The 23,225-nt window shown below is 41.1% G+C and overlaps 1 protein-coding gene across 1 annotated transcript in view; it reads right to left on the reverse strand.

Moving 5' to 3' along the window:
* LOC114641626 (zinc finger protein 184-like) overlaps nucleotides 1-23,225 on the reverse strand; it is a 35,707-nt gene that overhangs the window by 3,591 nt on the left and 8,891 nt on the right. Inside the window, exons 3-4 of the mRNA XM_028790662.2 lie at nucleotides 18,444-19,668; nucleotides 2,234-2,772 (exon numbers count right to left, since the gene is read on the reverse strand). Of these exons, the coding sequence (XP_028646495.2) occupies nucleotides 2,234-2,772; nucleotides 18,444-19,668 (1,764 nt within the window). The remainder of the gene's footprint in view (nucleotides 1-2,233; nucleotides 2,773-18,443; nucleotides 19,669-23,225) is intronic.

Consider the following 23,225-nt stretch of genomic DNA (forward strand, 5'->3'; position numbering starts at 1 on the left):
TTCCCCTCATACCCCACTTTTGCATCTACTTTGTTAATCACTAGTCTGGCATGACTGAGTGGATTGGCGTGTGCCAGTGTGCCTGGCGGTGGACTGGAAACCATTCTCAGGTTAAATTCAAAGCTGCTTAAGAAAATGAAAGTGTGGGTCAGAATGGGTTGTGCCAAGTGAAGCTGATGAAGTGTGGCTTTCCTGAGGATTCAGCCAAACTCCACTTCAAGCTCCTCCATGTCCAGTTGTCACCGGTTGCCGCCCTGACTGCTCTTACTGATCCTCATTTCCTTTCCTTTTCCTCATATTTGTATTCTCCTAATCTTTTTCAGGACCCTACAGTGGATGTGTCATCTTCAGTGATGGACTCAGCCTCAGAGCTTTGCTCAACTTCACCAAAATTGACACAGTGTGCTGTAACTTGGAAAGGCTGAGAGGCCAGCTGACTAACAATATTGGGGAATCAGGGGGGCGTGAATTTGGTTAACGTCATATTTAATGAAACTTATATTGTTTAAAACTTACGTTATATTGCAAGAAATTAATACTGTGGTCCCCGGGGGGGCGCCATAGCTCCCCAAATTCCCAACACAAAAGGCTTGGACATAAGTTCACCAATGAATAGAGCTTTTATTTGTGTGAAACTCTTCCAAAGAAGCATTTCGCACACCACAACCACGCTCTACTTTTTTAACACACAGTAACTCTGTCGCGTCTCCTTCAGCAAGCTTTGGCTCCCTGAGTTGAGGCAGGCTGCTCCTTTTATGTGACACCCAGGAGTACATCCAGTTGCCTGAAACTGTGGCACAGGAGCACCTCTGGGTGAGGCTAGCCCCCCTCAGTGCCCCCTGGCGGCACCCGAGAACCTGACAAGGATGAGCCAATCCCGCACAGATGTGCAGGTGAGGTCATCTGGTGACCTTATACTGGCTCCGTGTGACAGTGGGTGCGAGTGAGTGAGCCCTAAAATGGACTGGCACCCAGTATAGAGATATGAAATGCCATCAGGCTAAGAAGCTCTCAGCAGATCAGCAATGAACACTTGCTTGATATGGAGACAGCATCCAGCTGACCAGGATAAAGGTAACAACATGGAAAGGGGGAAAGGATTCAAAATTCACACCTTTGTCACTTGAAATCATTACATACTGGCATGGGGGGGGGGGTGCAAATGGGTGCAGAGAATGTTTTATATGGGGGTCTAAGCAACGGTCTGTGAAGGCTGCAATCCAGGTCATTAAAAATTAGGAAGAAGACCCGAGTGCTTTGGAGCAGATTGTCAATGGAGATGAGACAAGGGTCCAATGTGAGACAAGGGTCACCATGGAAAAAATGGAAGTGTTAATCATTTATTGTCATCAATCAACAAAATGCAGTGAATGAACAAAAGAGAAATCTAAATCAAATCAATATTTGGTGTGACCACCCTTTGCCTTCAAAACAGCATCAATTCTTCTAGGTACACTTGCACACAGTTTTTGAGCCACAAAGAAAGAGGCGGAGCACGCAGTGAGGACGGCCATCTTCTCTAGTAAAGAAGAAATTCAAGCAACAGCCCTCCACCAAGAAAGCCATGATGACCTTCTCTAGGGACACAAAGGGAACATGGACAACCAGCGATACTTGGTGAGAAAATGAGACCTGCAATCCACAGTATGTTTATTTATATATCTACCTATTATATAGCGCCTTTCATATCTATCTATTATATAGTGCCTTTCATATCTATCTATCTATCTATCTATCTATCTATCTATCATTAATATAGTGCCTTTAACATCTATCTACCTATCTATCTACAGTATCTATTGATTATATAGTGCCTTTCATATCTATCTATCTATCGAGCATCATGTGACTATCACATTTTTGGTCCTCTTTAAAGAGGCTCTATGTGTTCCCAAGTTCAAGTCTGATGTTGAGCTTAAGGAAGCAGAACGAATGAAGGAATGAAGAAGTTAGTGGGAGATGATACAAGAAGTGCATCAACCTGCAGGGAGACCACATGACACCGCGTCACCTGGTAGGTTAACCACCCAAATATTAGACTGTTATCTCTATATATTCAGTTCTGTAATTTCTTCAGTCTATTGTTTGTTATACATCATGCATCTGAACTTTCACATTCAACATGACTGGTATCCCAATTTCATTTCCACATATTAAAAAGGCCAAGACAACCACAATTATAATCTGTAAATGTTATGTTTCACTTTCTATTATGTTTAATTGCATTACTTACTTATTTCTGTGCTCCCAGATGAAGTCTGTTCTTCTTCTCCTTCTCTCCTGTTTCCCTCAGCGATTCCCCCATCAAAATCAGACGTCTCAGATTTCACTTCCCCAGTCTTCGGCTGGGTGGGCAGTTGCCCCGGATTGATGAACCAGGGCTGTAAATGGGAATGAGATTCCTCACAAACACCCAGCTTGACAATATTCCGAGTTTCATGCTTATGCAGTGCAAGACTGACAGAGAAATCTTCAGAGTCCTCGACTTTAATCTCAACAATCTCCCCCGCACACTCCTCCTCTTTAACATCTGAAATTCTCCCCTCGCTGTCCTCCAGCTTCACACAGAAATCCCAGGGTGCACCCCACTCACAGTCCTCTTGTTTAAGGTGTGCAAGCCTTTCCTCCACGTTGTCCTCTTTGGCCGAGGCCATAGTCCATGTAAAACGCTTCTCTGCTCCCAAATGTCTGTTCTCTCCTAAGATTCCCTTCTCACATCCAGCAGACAGTTTCCTGGCCTGGGGTCCATTAGGCCCCCCCACTGCATAGCCGTGTCAACTGGCAAAGGAAGATCCTTTCTTCCTGTGAAAAGATAAAAGTTGCCAGAAATAATATGAACACATTTCAGGGTTAAATTCCTGTCTTCAGCAAACACAGAAAACTGGCAACAACTTTACACTGTGAGACTTCATGTGCTGTGAAGCGTCGATGATTTCCTACAAAGCTGATTTGGAGCAAAAACCTGCAGGACTTGAGACGGAGACAAAAGAGAGAACTGGGAAAGTGTTGTGGTTCACACAGGATTACTGCCATGACTTAAGTTGATTTTTTATTTTTTTTTTTGCTTTGTTTATCATCTTCTGTATTATGTTATTAATTCTGTTTTTAGTTTCACATTTGAAATTTTCTTTTTTTTTTTTTTTTTTTTTTTTTTTTTTAACTTCAGTGTTTTGCGAGAGACCCCACACGGACAGCGGCATCCCAGCCACAGCTGTACTGGGATCCTTACCAGTCTGGGACACCAGTGGCGTGAAGGTGTCAGGGGAAGACAGTTTGGTTGGGGTATTGTCACCCCCAAGATGCTAGGTGACAACCCCCCCAACACCCCGACCTAGGTTACAGTACCACTACAGATTTCCACAGGGCATGCTGGGAACTGTAGTTCATGGGCTCAATCCTGTTGGGTCCTGTGGGTACCACTGCTGCTTTGTTAGGCTTGAGACTCACCCGGATGTACTCCCACATTTGGGGGGCTCTGGAAATGCAGCTGGGTTTTACATAAAAGGGGCTGCCTGCCCCCACCCAGGGAGCAAAGATGAAGCTGGCTGGAGGGGGGCAGAGGAGGTGGCAGCAGTGTTGCGGAGGTTGTGAGAATACAGTTTATGGTGTGGGAAACGCTTCCCCGTAAAGGCAAGCATCCCAATACTTTTGGTGATATAGTTGTATTTATAAGTCATAGAATGTGTCATTCATGAATTATAAAATAAATCAACGTTCAGTCCAAATGGGTGGCCATATTGGCAGGCTCGGTTTGTACTGATCATTCTAGTGCTGGGCAGTATACCGGTTCATACTGAAAACCGTTTTTTATTCTTGTTATGATATGGATTTTTCTTATACCGCAACACCGGTTTAAATTGCCTACACAATGTTCGGAATGTGGTGCAGCGGGAAATTGTTTAAGGGGGACCTTTCTCACTGCTACATCGCTAAACACGTATGCAACGGAGTACATGCAACAGTGGAGGTATTGAGCAGTGAAAATGGACAGAGAACAATCCGAAAGTGAAGCTGTAGCAGAACATGATGACAAAGAAGAACTTTTGCTGGAAAAAGGAGTCACGTCTGTTGTCTGGAGATACTTTGGATTTAGAAGGTCGGATGTGGACCATTATGTTCAAATGTGTGAATGCTGTTTCTATACTACTGCATAATACTGCAAGCCAAGTTGTATTTTTTTTTCAGTACTGTGTAATGTACCTGGGTACTGTGTAATAGTGTGACGACATGTTGACTTTATTCTCGACATTTCCACTTTAATCTCAATGCTTATGACGAGAATAAAGTCGACATTTCGACTTTATGCTCGCCGTTTGTCAAAGATTAAAGTCGACATTTTGACTTGATTCTCGTAGAACGTCGTAAACTAAACTTCATCTTAAAATGAATATTTAATTTACTTGATTTTCTCAAACCCCATCATAAGTTATGTAGCACATTAAATGCTTTGTGTTAAGTGTTCTTCTGTTAATCGCTACGCTCTTCTTAAACTGACTCCCTGTTGCACTAAGAGGAGGTGCAGGCAGCACACAGAACACATTCACTTCATGATATTCCTGCTCCCTGAACATTTAGAATGCTAAGACAAATACCTGATATCATTTTCATGATGAAATGCATTAACACTTGTATTAAACATGCACGGTGGCGTGGAGGTTGCACTGCTACCTCGCAGTAAGGGGGTCCCAGGTGTTCCCTGCCTTGAGTTTGTATGTTTTTCTGGTGGGTTTACTCGGCGTGCTTCAGTTTTTTCTTTTCAGAGTCATGGAGGCTGTGCGGGTTTTGTTCTGCTCTATTGACCCTGCTAGTGTTTGTGTTGCTCGTATTCACTTTGCGATGAGCTGGTGCCCCGTTCAGGATTTCCTCCTGCCTCGCGCACGATGCTTACTTGGATGGGCGCAACCCTGAATGGATGGCATAAATAAACATGTATAACGAAGATTTTTAAAAAGTTCCGAACACTCTGTGACCCAAGTTTATAGCTAGTTTTAATTTCACAACGACATTTATCGTGTGGTTATGCGGAGAAAGTAAAAGGAAGGATAGGAACTGAGGGGTTTGTTACATCAGATAGAGGACAGCATGCCCGCAATAAAGAGAACCGCTCTGAAGAACATCCATTGAGTTCTGTGTTCGTGTCTCCGACCACCAGATCACAAACCCAACATTTACACGATATTTCAGTTAAACCTGTGCGACACCCAGTCATACATCCAGCTTTACGGAGCCTCGTCACACCTGCCATAAAGTTCTCTACACTGAATGTACACCTGGGGACCCCTTACTGCGAGGGAGCAGCACACACCAGCGTGTATGTTTGATACCTGCTTTAATGCATTTCGTCATGAAAATGATATCAGGTGTTTATATTAGCATTGTAAATGTTCAGGGAGTACGAATATCACGAAGTGAATGAATCTGTGTGGCGATCAGTGCAGGAGGACGTCAGTTTAAGAAGAGCGTAGCGATTAACATGTGGGCCGTGGGACACAACACAAAGCATTTCATGGGCTGCATAACTTATGACGGGGTTTGAGAAAATCTAGTGAATTAAACATTGATTTTAGGATGAAGTGTAGTTTACAACATTCTACTTTAATTATAAAATAAACTACGAGAATATAGTGGAAATGTCGACTTTAATTACGATATCAACAGCGAGAATAAAGTAGAAATGTCGACTTTAATCTCGATTTAAACAGCGAGAATTAAGTGGAAATGTCGACTTTAATCTCGATTTAAACAGCGAGAATTAAGTGGAAATGTCGACTTTAATCTCGATATTAAATGCGAGAATAAAGTAGAAATGTCAACTTTAATTACGATATCAACAGCGAGAATAAAGTAGAAATGTCAACTTTAATCTTGACTTAAACAGTGAGAATTAAGTGGAAATGTCGACTTTAATCTCGATATTAAATGCGAGAATTAAGTGGAAATGTCGACTTTAATCTCGATATTAAATGCGAGAATAAAGTAGAAATGTCGACTTTAATTACGATATCAACAGCAAGAATAAAGTAGAAATGTCGACTTTAATCTCGATATTAAATGCGAGAATAAAGTAGAAATGTCGACTTTAATTACGATATCAACAGCGAGAATAAAGTAGAAATGTCTAGAATATAGTGGAAATATCGACTTTAATCTCGATATTAAATGCAAGAATAAAGTAGAAATGTCGACTTTAATTACGATATCAACAGCGAGAATAAAGTAGAAATGTCGACTTTAATCTCGACTTAAACAGCGAGAATTAAGTGGAAATGTCGACTTTAATCTCGATATTAAATGCGAGAATAAAGTAGAAATGTCAACTTTAATTACGATATCAACAGCGAGAATAAAGTAGAAATGTCGACTTTAATCTTGACTTAAACAGCGAGAATTAAGTGGAAATGTCGAGTTTAATCTCAATATTAAATGAGAGAATAAAGTAGAAATGTTGACTTTAATCTCGATATCAACAGTGAGAATAAAGTGGAAATGTCGACTTTAATCTCGACATATAGTTTGTTTTTTTTTTTCTTCACTGTGGCCCTAATACAATTCCGTAGGGCTGTACCACGTTAAAAATGCAAGCTGTAGTTTTATTATTTACAGTGGTGTGAAAAACTATTTGCCCCCTTCCTGATTTCTTATTCTTTTGCATGTTTGTCACACAAAATGTTTCTGATCATCAAACACATTTAACCATTAGTCAAATATAACACAAGTAAACACAAAATGCAGTTTTTAAATGATGGTTTTTATTATTTAGGGAGAAAAAAAATCCAAACCTACATGGCCCTGTGTGAAAAAGTAATTGCCCCCTTGTTAAAAAATAACCTAACTGTGGTGTATCACACTCGAGTTCAATTTCCGTAGCCACCCCCAGGCCTGATTACTGCCACACCTGTTTCAATCAAGAAATCACTTAAATAGGAGCTGCCTGACACAGAGAAGTAGACCAAAAGCACCTCAAAAGCTAGACATCATGCCAAGATCCAAAGAAATTCAGGAACAAATGAGAACAGAAGTAATTGAGATCTATCAGTCTGGTAAAGGTTATAAAGCCATTTCTAAAGCTTTGGGACTCCAGCGAACCACAGTGAGAGCCATTATCCACAAATGGCAAAAACATGGAACAGTGGTGAACCTTCCCAGGAGTGGCCGGCCGACCAAAATTACCCCAAGAGCGCAGAGACGACTCATCCGAGAGGTCACAAAAGACCCCAGGACAACGTCTAAAGAACTGCAGGCCTCACTTGCCTCAATTAAGGTCAGTGTTCACGACTCCACCATAAGAAAGAGACTGGGCAAAAACGGCCTGCATGGCAGATTTCCAAGACGCAAACCACTGTTAAGCAAAAAGAACATTAGGGCTCGTCTCAATTTTGCTAAGAAACATCTCAATGATTGCCAAGACTTTTGGGAAAATACCTTGTGGACTGATGAGTCAAAAGTTGAACTTTTTGGAAGGCAAATGTCCCGTTACATCTGGCGTAAAAGGAACACAGCATTTCAGAAAAAGAACATCATACCAACAGTAAAATATGGTGGTGGTAGTGCGATGGTCTGGGGTTGTTTTGCTGCTTCAGGACCTGGAAGGCTTGCTGTGATAGATGGAACCATGAATTCTACTGTCTACCAAAAAATCCTGAAGGAGAATGTCCGGCCATCTGTTCGTCAACTCAAGCTGAAGCGATCTTGGGTGCTGCAACAGGACAATGACCCAAAACACACCAGCAAATCCACCTCTGAATGGCTGAAGAAAAACAAAATGAAGACTTTGGAGTGGCCTAGTCAAAGTCCTGACCTGAATCCAATTGAGATGCTATGGCATGACCTTAAAAAGGCGGTTCATGCTAGAAAACCCTCAAATAAAGCTGAATTACAACAATTTTGCAAAGATGAGTGGGCCAAAATTCCTCCAGAGCACTGTAAAAGACTCATTGCAAGTTATCGCAAACGCTTGATTGCAGTTATTGCTGCTAAGGGTGGCCCAACCAGTTATTAGGTTCAGGGGGCAATTACTTTTTCACACAGGGCCATGTAGGTTTGGATTTTTTCTTCTCCCTAAATAATAAAAACCACCATTTACAAACTGCATTTTGTGTTTACTTGTGTTATATTTGACTAATGGTTAAATGTGTTTGATGATCAGAAACATTTTGTGTGACAAACATGCAAAAGAATAAGAAATCAGGAAGGGGGCAAATAGTTTTTCACACCACTGTATGTATATACAGTAGCTTAGCTTGAAGCAGGCCCATTTGAATTCAGTTTGCCTTAATGATGGTTTAGTTGGTAAAGATGTCATCACCAAGTTGCACTTGTTTTATTTTATTTTATTTTAATTTGGTGAATACTGTGGTGGCTCTGCGGTTAGGGGTCTGCACTGCAATCAGAAGGTTGCTGGTTCGAATCCTTAAAATGCCAATGAGGACTCTGCTCTGTTGGGCCCTTAACCTGCAATTGCTGAGCGCTTTGAGTGGTGAGAAAAGAGCTCTATAAATGCAAAGAATTATTATTTATTATTAATGCACCTGGGCTTGAAGTCTTGAAGTGATAGTATTATTACTGGATATTGCACTATTATTTATTTTATTGTTATTATTTATTAGTTTAAATATTATGCAGTTTAATGATGGTGAAGTTGTTTAAAAAGTCACTTTAACGTGTCAGTGGACAGAGATTGTTAACATTAATAGAAAGTGTAGTTGGTTTACAAAACATATTTATTATTTATTCCTTTTCTAAGACATGTTCAGTGCAGTACAACTTTTGACAAACACCTCTGGATATTTTACTAAGTCTAAATGCCTCTTTGGATGGTTGAAATTATGTTGGCACAATTTTAGTTTAAGTTGTTTGCAAACTTTGTTTAATAAAAAGGTTCTATATTTTGACTGCAACTGTCATGCAGTGTGATTCCTTCTCTTTAGTGCCACCCCCTTGAAAACTATCACTTTATGGGGTCATACAAACCTGTGTTAATAGTTGTGTGCACATTAAAATGTCTTTTTGTACAAATTACAATGCTCACGACAGTGGAATCGGTTATTCTTAGCCAGTAATTGCAGTGGAAAATGTGGTGAACATCCACTCAGGCATGGCAAAAAAAATACCGTCCAATACCGTGAAACCGGGATAATTTAGAAGAATACCGTGATATAGAATTTTGGTCCTAACGCCCAGCACTAGCTCAGTCATTTTCTAACCCACTTACTCCTGTTTTGCTGGAGCCTAATCCCAATGAGCACAGGGCACAAGGCAGGAACAAACACCCTGGACAGGCTGCCGGCCCATCGTAGGGTGCACTAATCATTGCCCACTTTAATTAGTTCCACTTTTTTTTTTTTGTTCTTTATTTCGCCCTATACAATTTCTTGTATTAGGAATTTGGTAGTTTTCGCATACCCCATGGGGTCAGAGCGCAGGGTCAGCCATTGTACAGCGCCCCTGGAGCAATTGAAGGTTAAGGGCCTTGCTCAAGGGCCCAGCAGAGTAGGATCTCTTTTGGCAGTGACGGGAATTCGAACCGGCAACCTTCGGGATACCAGCGCAGATCCTTAGCTTCAGAGCCACCACTCTGCCCTGAAACTTTAAATGGGCAAATGAAGCCTGCAGTAGGCAACTTAACCTTTGATTAAAGAACAACAGCAACGACGAGGACGACGACCCAGTGATTCCACTCGGTGTTATCTGCCCTTCAGCTGCTCACGTTGTGCTGTTTCGGGTCAGACTTTCCCTCCATGGGCAGCCAAATCAAGTTTGACATCCTTGTATTCAGGGCTGACCCACCGACGGCCCTGTCTGCCATTCAAACCCGTACCTCGACAGCCCGTTACATTAGCGGGCATCCCAATGATGGCATTTACACTGTGTATGCTGTTCCACTATTGTGCATGGCGTGACTCATTATTTATTTATTTATTTTATAACCGTCAACAATGACGATGCTGACGCGGGGTTGTCAGACCTGCATATTTTCCTGCTACATTATTTGAAGCACTGTGCAATTAAAATAAATAAATAAATAAACAAGATTCGGCGGTTTGCATTTTTTAGGCATTTTGAAAGTGCATGGGGCAAACGATTCCATCACCTTGTAAAACTCCAAGCCAAAAGAGTTCGATTTTACCATATGCTGGGTAACGCAGTCTAAAGAGGGGTACTCAGCTCCGGTCCTGGGGGTCTGTATTTAGGTGTAGTTTTTGACTGAACCAAAGTTTTTTAATTCGACCCCATATATTTACTACTAAAGCACAAAGTTTCTTGAGATTCATTTTGGTTAATGCGCTTGTTAAAATTCACAACCCTCAATGGCCTGTTTGGAGCTTTCAGCCCTGCCATTTTGGTTTTACTCGCTGCCCGTTTTCCTAAATGACCATCAGTTAACAAAGAAGGGGCAAATGACAAAGAAGCCGCCAGCTCCCCCACTAACACCCTTTCATTTACACCTGTGCACCCTTCATCACGAAGTATCTGCATTAACGCGGTGTTAATGCAGGAAATAAATAAATACATACATACATACATAAACAGAGAAAAGAGAAACACTTTCGATTCTGGCCCACAAAACGTGGATAAAAATTCTCCAAAAATGAAAAATCTACAGTGTGATACAAGATTTCTCTAGGAAGAATGAAAGCACGAACAAGCCATAAAAATTAAGATTCTGTAGTGCATGTAGCAATAAAATGAATTAGTACAAAAAGTTGTGAGGAGCCATCTGTCAGAACGACAAATACAATGCATAGGGGTCTTTGCTATATGCCATTTGGAATAGGGAACTGTAAAAGCAGTGTTGCGGTTTCTGACGCACCATCTGTTGGAATGCCAAATGTAATGCGTATGTCTCTGCTATATGCCATTTGGTATAGGGAACTGTAAAAGCAGTGATGATGTTTCTGATGCACCATCTGTTGGAATGCCGAATGCAATGCGTATGTCTCTGCTATATGCCATTTGGTATAGGGAACTGTAAAAGCAGTGTTGCTGTTTCTGTTGCGCCATCTGTTGGAATGCCAAATGCAATGCGTATATATCTGCTATATGCTGTTTGGTATGGGATTCATAAAAGCTGTGTTAATGTTTGTTGTGCCATTTGTTGGAATGCCAAATGTAATGCATATGTCTCTCCTATATGCCATTTGGTATAGGGAACTGTAAAAGCAGTGATGATGTTTCTGATGCATCATCTGTTGGAATGCTGAATGCAATGCGTATGTCTCTGCTATATGCCATTTGGTATAGGGAACTGTAAAAACAGTGTGGATGTTTCTGATGCGCCATCTGTTGGAATGCCAAATACAATGCATATGTCTCTGATATATACCATTTGGTGTGGGATTCATAAGGGCGGTGTTTATGCGTCTAATGTGCCATCTGTTGGAATGCCAAATGTAATGCATATGTCTCTCCTATATGCCATTTGATATAGGGAACTGTAAAAGCAGTGTTGCTGTTTCTGATGCGCCATCTGTTGGAATGACAAATGCAATGCGTATGTATCTGCTATATGCTGTTTGGTGTGGGATTCATAAAAGCTGTGTTAATGTTTGTTGTGCCATTTGTTGGAATGCCAAATGTAATGCATATGTCTCTCCTATATTCCATTTGGTATAGGGAACTGTAAAAGCAGTGTTGATGTTTCTGATGCACCATCTATTGGAATGCCAAATACAATGCATATGTCTCTGCTATATGCCATTTGGTATGGGATTCATAAGGGCGGTGTTTATGCGTCTAATGTGCCATCTGTTGGAATGCCAAATGTAATGCATATGTCTCTGCTATATGCCATTTGGTATAGGGAACTGTAAAAGCAGTGTTGCTGTTTCTGATGCGCCATCTGTTGAAATGCCAAATGCAGTGCGTATGTATCTGCTATATGCCATTTGGTATAGGGAACTGTAAAAGCAGTGTTGCTGTTTCTGATGCGCCATCTGTTGGAATGCCAACTGCAATTTGTATGTATCTGCTATATGCTGTTTGGTGTGGGTTTCATAAAAGCTGTGTTAATGTTTGTTGTGCCATCTGTTGGAATGCCAAATGTAATGCATATGTCTCTCCTATATGCCATTTGGTATAGGGAACTGTAAAAGCAGTCTTGATGTTTCTGATGCACCATCTGTTGGAATGACAAATGCAATGCATATGTCTCTGCTATATGCCATTTGGTATGGGAACTGTAAAAGCAGTATTGGTGTTTCTGCTGTGCCATCTGTTGGAATGCCAAATGCAGTGCAGTTGGACGACAGGCTGGCCTGGTCAGAGAACACAAAGGCTCTTTTCAGGAAGGGGCAAAGTTGGCACTGTTTTCTGAGGATGTTGGGCTCAGCATATGTAAGAAACTCCTGCAGATGTTCTATCAGTCAGTGGTTGCCAGTACTCTCTACCATGGTTTGTTGTGCTGGCTTCTGTTTTGGCGGTGGGGTGTGTGTGTGTGTGTGTGTGTGTGTGTGGGGGGGGGGGGGGGTATTTGCTAGAGAGATGCTGAGTGTATTGACAAGCTGACCAAGGTAACAGGATCTGTGGTTGGCACAGAAATGTACTCTCTGGTGACAATGGCAGAGAGGTGGTCACTAGGCAAGCTGCAGTCTATTACTGACAATGAACATCATCCACAATACACCACCATAATTAAGCAAGGGGAGTTTACTTAGTGGTAGGCTGCTATCACAGAACTGCAATACAGACAAATACAAGAGATTGTTTGTCCCCAGAGCCATTAGACTCTTTAACTCTTCACAAATGGAGCGGCAAGTTGGTGGTTGAGATCTGGGCCTGATGCTCCTTCTCTGCTCATGAGATATATTAGTGACTCTCTGGTGACAATGGCAGAGAGGAGGACCATAGGCAAGCTGCACTACATCTGAAATCTCACTACCTGGTCATTACTGTAGAACCCTCTTTTCATGATGTGTCACTTTAAACATGTCTTCCAATCAGCATAAGCCTTCTCACTTTATTTTACTTTAAGAATAGGTCACTTAAGCATCTGTCACTTTCTTATTATGTGCCACTTGTCACTTTGGTGGTAGTTTTAGTTGCACAATTCCAATTGCACTGGCATTACTGTAGGTACCATCTATAATACCTGGATTGGACTGTAAGATTACAACCCTAGTGTGCCTTTCATAGCTATCCATCTAGTATATAGTGCCTTTCAGATCTATCTATCCATCTAGTATATAGTGCCTTTCAAATATTTCTATCTAGTATATAGTGCCTTTCATATCTATCTATCTATGTAATATATAGTGCCTTTCATATCTATCTATCTAGTATTTAGTGCCTTTCATATATTTCCATCTAGTATATAGTGCCTTTCATATCTATCTATCTATCTAGTATATAGTGGCTTTCAAATATTTCTATCTAGTATATAGTGCCTTTCATATCTATCTAGTATATAGTGCCTTTCATATCTATCTGTCTATCTACTATATAGTGCCTTTCATATATTTCCATCTAGTGTATAGTGCCTTTCATATCTATCTATCTAGTATATAGTGGCTTTCAAATATTTCTATCTAGTATATAGTGCCTTTCATATCTATCTAATATGTAGTGCCTTTCATATTTATCTATCTATCTATCTATCTAGTGCATAGTGCCTTTCATATCTATCTATCTATCTAGTATATAGTGCCTTTCATATCTATCTATCTATCTAGTATATAGTGCCTTTCATATTATATCTATCTACTTGTTAATGTCTGTGATGTGCCATCTGTGGGAATTATAAATGAAATGCAAATAATTGCTAAAAATGTGTGATGCATCATCTGTTTGGAATGACAGAGACCGAGCAACCGGACAGTCACTTAGACGTAGACTTTTTTTTTTTTTTTTAATATGGTGGCTACGGCACAGTCCCATATTATCATGGACGGAATGCAGCCCCCACTCCCCGAGCCTACATGGGATGTCCTCCAGGTACTCCATGCGATGTGTAAACTCTAATTGGTAAAACGTCCTTTTGAAATTTCAAAGCAGATGCCCCGCATTTTTGGCAATTTCGTCAAGTAGTAAACTCGGGCTGATTGACAATCACGGGTAACGAGCGGCTTAACACGGCAGCCTAAGGACTCGACGTGAACGCAAACGGGAGAGTGGAAGTGTGTAGCAGCCGGAGTGCCGCTCATCCCTAAAACTGGAGTTAGGAGTTCTGCAGACCGCCGCGACTTCTCACCATCTTCTTCCTCGTTCTGTCGCCGTCTCTCCGCCCCCACGTTGCTTTTCCGCCAGACCCCGTCCCGCTGCGCTTTTCACCCTCGTTCGATGCTCACCAGCACTTCTTCTTCTTCTTTTCCTCCTCCTCGCCGCTTTTTCTCTTTTCTCTTCTTCGGTTCGCTTTAGTATCTACCTTCACTCAGACGCGAGCCTCGTATGGCAGACGCAGGCGTCAAACCAGTGGAAGAAAACGCGGCATGAAAGAGCAATTCGCCTGAGAAAAATGAGAGAAGTCGCTCAGCACCGCCATCTGCTGCACGGAGGCCGGATTGCTTATTCTGGTTTCTCTATTCTGCGGTGTGTTCTGATGGCCCGCTCGCTTCTTTCGAGCACGAGTAACATTTTAAAACTCCGAGCGGTTTTATCTTAATTAGTCGGGAAATCCCAGTTGCTCTTTTTTGTGCTCAAAAAGTGGTATTTGCTATAGTGGATAATGGATGGATGGATGGATTATTGCGTTATTATGGAAGTAAGTTAGAAATAAAAATACATGATTTGTTGTGCTTTGATCCTTACTACAACAACAACAACAACATTTATTTATATAGCACATTTTCATACAAAAAGTAGCTCAAAGGTGCTTTACATAATGAAGAGAAGAAAAATAAAAGACAAAATAAGAAATTAAAATAAGACAACATTAGTTAACATAGAAAGGAGTAAGGTCCTTGACTGAAATGCACTATGTAATAGACAGATGGATATACACTATATAATACATAAGGCATTATATGATTGATAGATATGAAAGGCACAATAAAAATAGACAGGTATGAAAGGTGCCAATATATTTTTGTAATAAAATATACTCATAAAAATAGAAATAAGTGCAGAGTTGGAAATTTGTTAGGAAAGGCTAAATTGGCAATCTTGAAAACGAGAAGAAAAAAAAATCTCATGATGACCAGCGTGCTGCTTTTGTTCAAAGTACTTATTAAAAGTGGACTGAAACTTGAATTCACCTACCATAAGCTAAAGAATAACATGGAAGTGTTCAGCAAGACAAGTATTACTGAGGGGGGCAAACTGGAGCTGAACTGGTAATAAATGGATAGCACTGGTATGCAGCCCTCGGGGAACTGGCTAGAGCTGAGTGTTTTAAATACTTGTTTGGACTGACGTGTGGAAGAAGAGGAGGCCAATGTGGAGTGTAACAGGGAGTAGTGATGAGTGGTGATGGAGTGAGCTTCACGTTTAATAAGATATGTGGGGACCGAGGTGTGGATTATCAACTTCATTTGAAGGAAAAAAAAATTGTGTATAGAAACAAATCTATACTAATAAAAGGCAAAGCCCTCACTGACTCACTCACTCACTCACTCACTCACTCACTCACTCACTCACTCATCACTAATTCTCCAACTTCCCATGTAGGTGGAAGGCTGACATTTGGCAGGCTCATTCTTTACAGCTTACTTACAAAAGTTAGGCAGGTTTCATTTCAAAATTCAAAGCGTAACGGTCATAACTGGAACCTCTTTTTTGTCCATATACAGTAATGGACGGCAGCTCGCTGGCCGTGGGAGGTGGGGTTGCGTATCGCGTCATCACGCCTCACACGTAATCACGTGAACTGACTGTGAAGGAGAAAGGACGGACTTATATGGCGTTCGTTTATAAAACAGCGGAGAGGCTGTGTAAAGGCAGCTTCACAAAAAAACAGATCCTTAACAAATTGTTATTGGTATATTTTCCCTCAATTTAAAAAGGTTTTCTTTTCTTCTTAATTAAAATTTAAAAGCAATACACAAAAGTCGAGGTTGACATTTTATTGGACACTATAAGGATAAAATACCTAATACAAAGCCAGTTCTTGGAAATATAAACGTAGGTGGTAAAATAAATAAAAAAAAACACAAACACATTGCAGATCTTTGGCAGAGCACATTTATTAAAAAGTCTCTGGTTAACTTGGATTATCACCAGAGTTGTAGTTTGATTTATTTACACAATGTATTGCACCTTAATAAACTGCATTGAGTTGAAAACTAGGGCTCTCTTCGTTTTAATTTATAGTCTGTGCGTGCTAAGATAACAATAAAGTCTGTCGTGTGTTGTTTATTGTTAAAGACCAGCTGGTCCTTCTTTTTTGTGCGGCCTGGTGAATACTTGTGTGACCGTGAGAATCGATTCCCTCAATTCTCTGCCCCTCTGTAGGCTACTTCTTTATGAAATTTGCCACAGCTGTGTGGCTTTTCTCAAAAATTATTTTCTCCAAACCTTCTTGGGGTGCTCACGATCAAGACCAGAGTGAACCTCACTATTTAGTCATGATGTTTGTGTTGACCTGCTGTGAGTCTTTTCCATTACATTTGCAGCGAGGGCTCTGTGGAGCCACTGCATTCTTCCCAAAAACGCTTCCTTTTAGATAGATAGATACTTTATTAATCCCAAAGGGAAATTCACATACTCCAGCAGCAGCATACTGATAAAAAACTATATTAAATTAAAGAGTGATAATAATACAGGTAAAAAACAGACAATAACTTTGTATGATGTTAAATGTTAACGTTTACACCCCCCCCCCCCCCCCAAGGGTGGAATTGAAGAATCGCATAGTTTGAGGGAGGAATGATCTCCTCAGTCTGTCAGTGGAGCAGGACAGTGACAGCAGTCTGTTGCTGAAGCTGCTCCTCTGTCTGGAGATGACACTGTTTAGTGGATGCCGTGGATTCTCCATAATTGATAGGAGCCTGCTGAGCGCCCTTCGCTCTGCCACAGATGTCAAACTGTCCAGCTCCATGCCTACAATAGAGCCTGCCTTCCTCACCAGTTTGTCCAGGCGTGAGGCATCTTTCCTCTTAATGCTGCCTCTCCAGCACACCACTGCGTAGAAGAGGACGCTCGCCACAACCGTCTGATAGAACATCTGCAGCATCTTATTGCAGATGTTGAAGGACGCCAGCCTTCTAAGGAAGTATAACCATTTTGCGGTACTTCTGGAATTATGGTATTGAGTAAGATATCCCAATGGGTCTGAAGTTCCTTGTACTAGTGTAATGGATCCCAACACCACTCTCACTAATTCTGTGGCGATGTTCCACACCTCACTATATCTCAGATTGTTGCATTTATCCTGAGGGGGTTAAATGCTCCACATTTTCTTTGTGTGCTTACTATCAAGATAGGAGTCAACCTCACTCTTCGGCCTTGACAGTCCAGTTGTGGTGCTTTATTTCTCATTCCCTTAGAGTGAATGCTCGGCGGAGTACCTGCATTATTCCTAATAATGCTTCTTTTCGCAGTTGGTATGGAGTTATTCAATATTAACTGTGCTACCCACCTAAGATTTGTTGAACTTTAATAAGCTGATTTCTGTCTGTCTGGCAGTTACTCTCTTTTGGACGTAGTGAGTGTTAACATTTGCAGTGCACTTTCTATTAGAATGTATTTTGTAATGAATGTAAAAATAAAAGCGTGTTGCATTTTTCATTCCAACAGATTGTGCATCACAAACATTAGCACTGATTTTCGAAATCCCAAACCAAATGACATATAACAGACACAGCAAATGGACAGACACACACACCTGTCATTTTCTCAAGGTGGATGAATTTGCATGTGCTGCCAAAGCGTGCATCTGTGGAAAAATCCTTTAGGCATTCGGAGAAGCTGCAAAACAAGGTTTCTCACCAAAGTAGTTTCTTTGCTTATTTGTGAGAATCGTTTGCTGCATTCTGAGAAGCAATGGGGTTTTCTTTTAGGGGTTAATTTCTCCAAAGGGCTTATTTTGTACTTATAGTTTAGACAGGAGTCTCACTTGATAGTCATGATGGTTTGTGGTTTTGCTATTCTAAATTTGCTGCAAGGGCTTGATGTCATGCTTGCATTGGCCCCTGTAAAGCCTCCTTTTGTAACAGTAATTGGCAGGAAGTCTAGATGGGCCAGGAGTCCCTGCACCTCTCACACTACTTGCACTAGCACAGATTTCGTATCCACATTTTGCAAAACTCTGCTTCCATGCCCTGATATTTTATTATTTTTGCCTCTCCAGTGAGGAATTCTCATGTGGATATTAAGACAGCTGATCTGTGAAAATCGTTTGCCACATTCAGAAGTGGGGATTCTCAACAGTTACAGCTGCCAGGACCACAGTGGATCGAAAATCATTTAGCATTTTATTGACATCAATAAAGTATTGCTTCAGTTTGACTTCTAATGTAGCACTGAAGATTAAATTTTCTCTTTCATTTCAAGGAAAAAAAACAGGTTTCTACCTGGTGTGAATTTTTGCATGTTTCTGAAGACTTCCTTTGTGGGAAAACCTTTTACTGCATTCCGAACAGACATACAGCTTCACCTCAGAATGAATTTGTACATGCAGCCGTAGATTACTATTGAACGAGAATTGTTTGCCACAATCGGAACAGCAATATGGCTTTTCTCCGGTGTGGATTCTTCTGTGACTGTGAAGACCACTACAGTCAGAGAATCGTTTCCCACATTCAGCACAGCTATACGGCTTTTCTCCAGTATGAAGTCGCACGTGTCTTTGAAGGTTGGCGCGATGGGAAAATTGCTTGCCGCATTCTGAACAACCATATGGTTTTTCTCCAGTGTGGATTCTTGTGTGCTTCTTAAGACTGCTACTGTAAGAGAATTGCTTGCCACATTCTGAACAGCAATAAGGTTTCTCGCCAGTATGAATTCTTTCATGGCTGCGAAGGGTGCCACTGTCTGAAAATCGCTTACCACACTCAAGACAAGTATAACGTTTCTCCCCGGTGTGTGTTCTCATGTGGCACTTAAGATGGCTTGCCTGCAAGAATCTCTTCCCACACTCGGAACAGCAATAAGGTATCTCTCCAGTGTGAAGCCTGATATGGCTTTGAAGCTGGCTGATTTGTAAGAATCTTTTCCCACATTCTGCACAGCAATGAGGTCTTTCTCCAGTGTGAGTCTTTACATGTGTTTGAAGCGTAGACCTATGGGAGAAACGCCTGCCACACTCAGAACAGTGGTAAGGTTTTTCCCCAGTGTGGACTCTCACATGACTCTTGAGGTTGCTTACTTGTGAGAATCGTTTGCCACATTCTGGACAGCAATGGGGTTTTTCTCCAGAGTGAATTGTTTTGTGTGCCTGAAGATGGCTGCTGCACAAAAACACTCTGACGCATTCAGAACAGGCATAAGTCTTTTGCCTCATATGAATCAACTTATCTTTACACTCAGTTTTGCTTTTGAAAGCTTTTCTGCGGTCTTGGCTGGCACAGAGATCCTCCTGATCTGTACTGTCCACTTGATGTTGGCCAGCACTGACTGCTTCTGTCTGGATTGGCTTGACAGTACTAGGAGAATTGCGCTGGACAGTGGCAGATGACATATTCTCAGATCCACTTGTTGATTTCTTCATCTTCTCATTGTCCTGCTCGTGTTGAAGTCTGCACTGAAGAGAAGTCTGAGCAAATGAAGGCAGGAAGATGCTGCCATTCTCTTGGAAATCTGAAATAACAAAAACAGTCTAGTAAAAAGATTTTGAATAAATAAAACAAGACAGGTGGCACGCTTGTTGGGGTGACTGCCTCACCCCTTAGTTTCATTCCTAGTCTGCCACCATCTACGTTGACTTGCATGTTCTCCTACCGTCCGTCTGATTTCTGCATTTTCCCCTTATATCCCGCAGACGTGTCTGCTGTGATAATCGCTTTCTGGTGTGAGAGAGTGTGGATGCAAGTGCCAGTGTGCCCTGCAGGGGACTGGCATCCGTTCTGTTTGAGGTCTACCACACTTCTAAAGCGGACAGCGACCTCTCTCAGGTGAACAAACATGGATGAATGGGATCTGAGAAAATGGAGCTGCTCAAGTGTGACTTTCGTGGAGATTCAGCCCAAGTCAATTTCAAACCCATCCATGTCCAGTGGTCATGGTTGCCCCCTCACTTTTGGAAAATTTCATTGCTCTTACTAAGCTGTGGTTTTTTTAGTGCTCCTCTCATTTCTATCAAGCTAATCTTTAATGGGGCGCTGCAGTGGATGTGTTAAGGTTCAAGGTTTTATTTTTTAGTCAAGTTTACACAAGAAAAACTTGAACTTTGGTTTCTCAGATGCTTCCAATAATAGTTAGGAATACAAAAAAACAAACAAAGAGGTTACACTGACATTCTGAAACATTTACAAAACTCAAACACCACTTCTTTGCTAACAACTTCTAGTAGTTTGCTTGTACATTTTTACCCAAAATGGTTACATGATACATAAGGAAAAACTTCTGCACTCCTAAAATTACCTCCAGTAGTCCTTGTTCAAAAGACAGATGGCCCCGAGAAGAAAGAACTTTTTTGTGGAGCGGTTTCTTTGGGTCTTTGGAGTGCCCGTCCTCCCCAATTTACTGGGAGTCTATCAACAGCTGAGATCATTTCCAGTCTTTTTGTCAATCACCATTGTGAAAAACGCTTACCTAATGATCTGTGTCTGCCCCAGTAACTTTAGCCAGCTGACTGTGTGGAAATCTGCTGGAGCTTTTATTTTATTTTTCAAATTTACATTCCACTAAACCATGCAGCGAAGCTGAAAGTGAGGACACTGCGATAAAAGGGCAACATGAGGTCCATGTCCACTTTAAACAGTAAGAGTTTACAGAAATGAAACAAGTGTTGTTTGCATTTGGAATTTCCCCCACAGGAATAATACATTTTATCTAACCTAATCTAGAGTATGTTTTTTGTATTGATATTCCAATTAAGATTGTTTTCTTTAAATATTTCAATTCATTCGCTGTTTCTACCCCCAAAAATGTGAGTGGTAAACATGCAGCCTCTTTCTGGCATCAAGTCCTTATGGCACCAACCTGTTAACCAGTTCAATTGTTTGAACTCACGGCTTTCCTCCTCCCCAGATAGGCGTCCTGTCAGCATACTTGATGATGGAGCGGTGGTCGTTATTCTGTCTCAGGTGACTTGTGTACAGTGTAAGGAATGTCACGGAGGCAGAACACACCCTCGAAGAGCCCCCCCGGACTTTGACTATCTGTGAACGACTCAAAACAAAGTTCTGAATCCATAATGTAATAAAATTAGCGTTAACATTCATACTGTCAGTGACTGAAGGGGAACCAAATTACTGGCAATATATTAGCATCAAACTGAAGACCCCGGGCCGAGGGGCTGGGGTATTTGGCAGGTTGGATGGTGGACCACATTGAGCATCGCAAACGGATAACATTTGACCGAAGAGCAGGGGATGCAAGGCAAGTGGTCCTCTATGAGAATTCAGGGGCTGCGATGAATTATTGTTTGATCGAAGAAAGGTGGAGGGGATGGGCCTGGAGACTTGGAAACCCGTGTTAAAGTAACGTTCAAATAAAGAGGGGGAGGGTGTCCACCATTAAAATTCAGGTGCCATGATATAACAACATTTAGTCAGACAGTGCATCAGTCCACCTGAGAGGCTGTAAATCAATCACATTTCAGCCAAAAGCAGGAGGGTGCGTTGTGAGAATTCAACAGCCGTGATATGAAAACGCTTCATTGAAGAACAATAACATTTGATCAGAGAGCGGGAGGTGTCCACAGTTAAAATCTGAGCACCGGAACAAAATAACATTTAATTGAAAAGTGGATTAGTCCACCTTGAGTGCCACAAAATCAATAGCTCTTCACTGAAAAATAGGGGGTGCTTGGCGAGCGGTCCTTCATGAGAACTCATCAGCTGTGATATACCAATGTTGGATTGATGAAAGTTGGAGGAGGTGGGCGGTGAGACTTGGACGCCCCGTGGTAAAATAACATGCAGTCAAGGAACAGGAGTCGTCCGCCATGATCTAACGACATTCAATCAAAGAGCGGGTGAGGGTGGTGGGCCTGAGACCGCAAGTGCTGCAAATCAGTAAAATTAGATTTTAGCGACACATTAAGATGAGGTGCTGTTCTGAATGTGGGAAGAGATTCTCACAGAGTGGCCATCTTTAACATCCTTAGCATTTAACTCTTTCTCAAAAAAAAAAAAAAAAACAACACGTAAAAAGTGTTGCATTTGTTTCACTTGAGAAATTACATTTTAATTACAGTATATCTCATCGTTCTACTGTTAAACATACAAAACACTAAAAGTACAAAGTCAGAAGTGTAGAAAGTATAATAATAATACAAATAAAAATAATGAATAAATAAATAAATAATAATATGAACAGCACACTGCAGATTTGAACGCTGAGGGCATGTGTTCAAATCGCACAACTAACACCAGTGTGTGACTATGAGCAAGTCACACTGTGGAAAAAGAAAGGTCACCAGTCACATCTGAAATGTTGTAAGTCACCTTGGATAAAGCCAAAAGTGAAATAATAAGTAATGATAGATAGATAGATAGATAGATAGATAGATAGATAGATAGATAGATAGATAGATAGATAGATAGATAGATAGATAGATAGATAGATAGATAGATAGATAGATAGATAGATAGTTCAATTTTAGTATAGTTGGCAGGATTCACAGGCCACTCCTTTTGTTCCTATTGTGGTCTCCTTGTTTTTCCACTTGCCTCATTTTCCATGACGTTGTGTTTTTTGAGGGAACTGCGTAACCCGGTTTTTGTTTTGGGGACATGGCAGCTCTGCCAGGCCTTTTGACTCAACAAAGTCCAAACAGGTTTCTGCAAACCTTCAAGGCCATTAAACTTACAGAAAATGAAGCAAACTTGCATGCTAGCACATAAATATTTTAAACATAAGCGGTTTTCATTTGTGCCTAATTTTATATTTTAAGGCAGCGTTTTTACCAACCTTTAAGTATTTGCGACCCGAGTTTTCATAACAGTTTTAATCGCACCCCCCTAACGTTTTTTTTTGAAACCCTAATAAAATTTATTCCTATATTTTTTGCTGCTGATACACCGCTACAAGTTTAAAATTTTCCTACGAATAGCAAAATTACACCACATATGGCAACATTCGCACCCCCTTTTTTGTTACTTCGCGCCTCCCTAGGGGGTGAGAACGAATATTTAGAATTAAGGTGCGTCAGTCTTTCCAAATAATAAAAGTATGATGCTAATAGAACT

The sequence above is a fragment of the Erpetoichthys calabaricus genome, chromosome 5, assembly GCF_900747795.2.
Source record: "Erpetoichthys calabaricus chromosome 5, fErpCal1.3, whole genome shotgun sequence".
Lineage (NCBI taxonomy): Eukaryota > Metazoa > Chordata > Cladistia > Polypteriformes > Polypteridae > Erpetoichthys > Erpetoichthys calabaricus.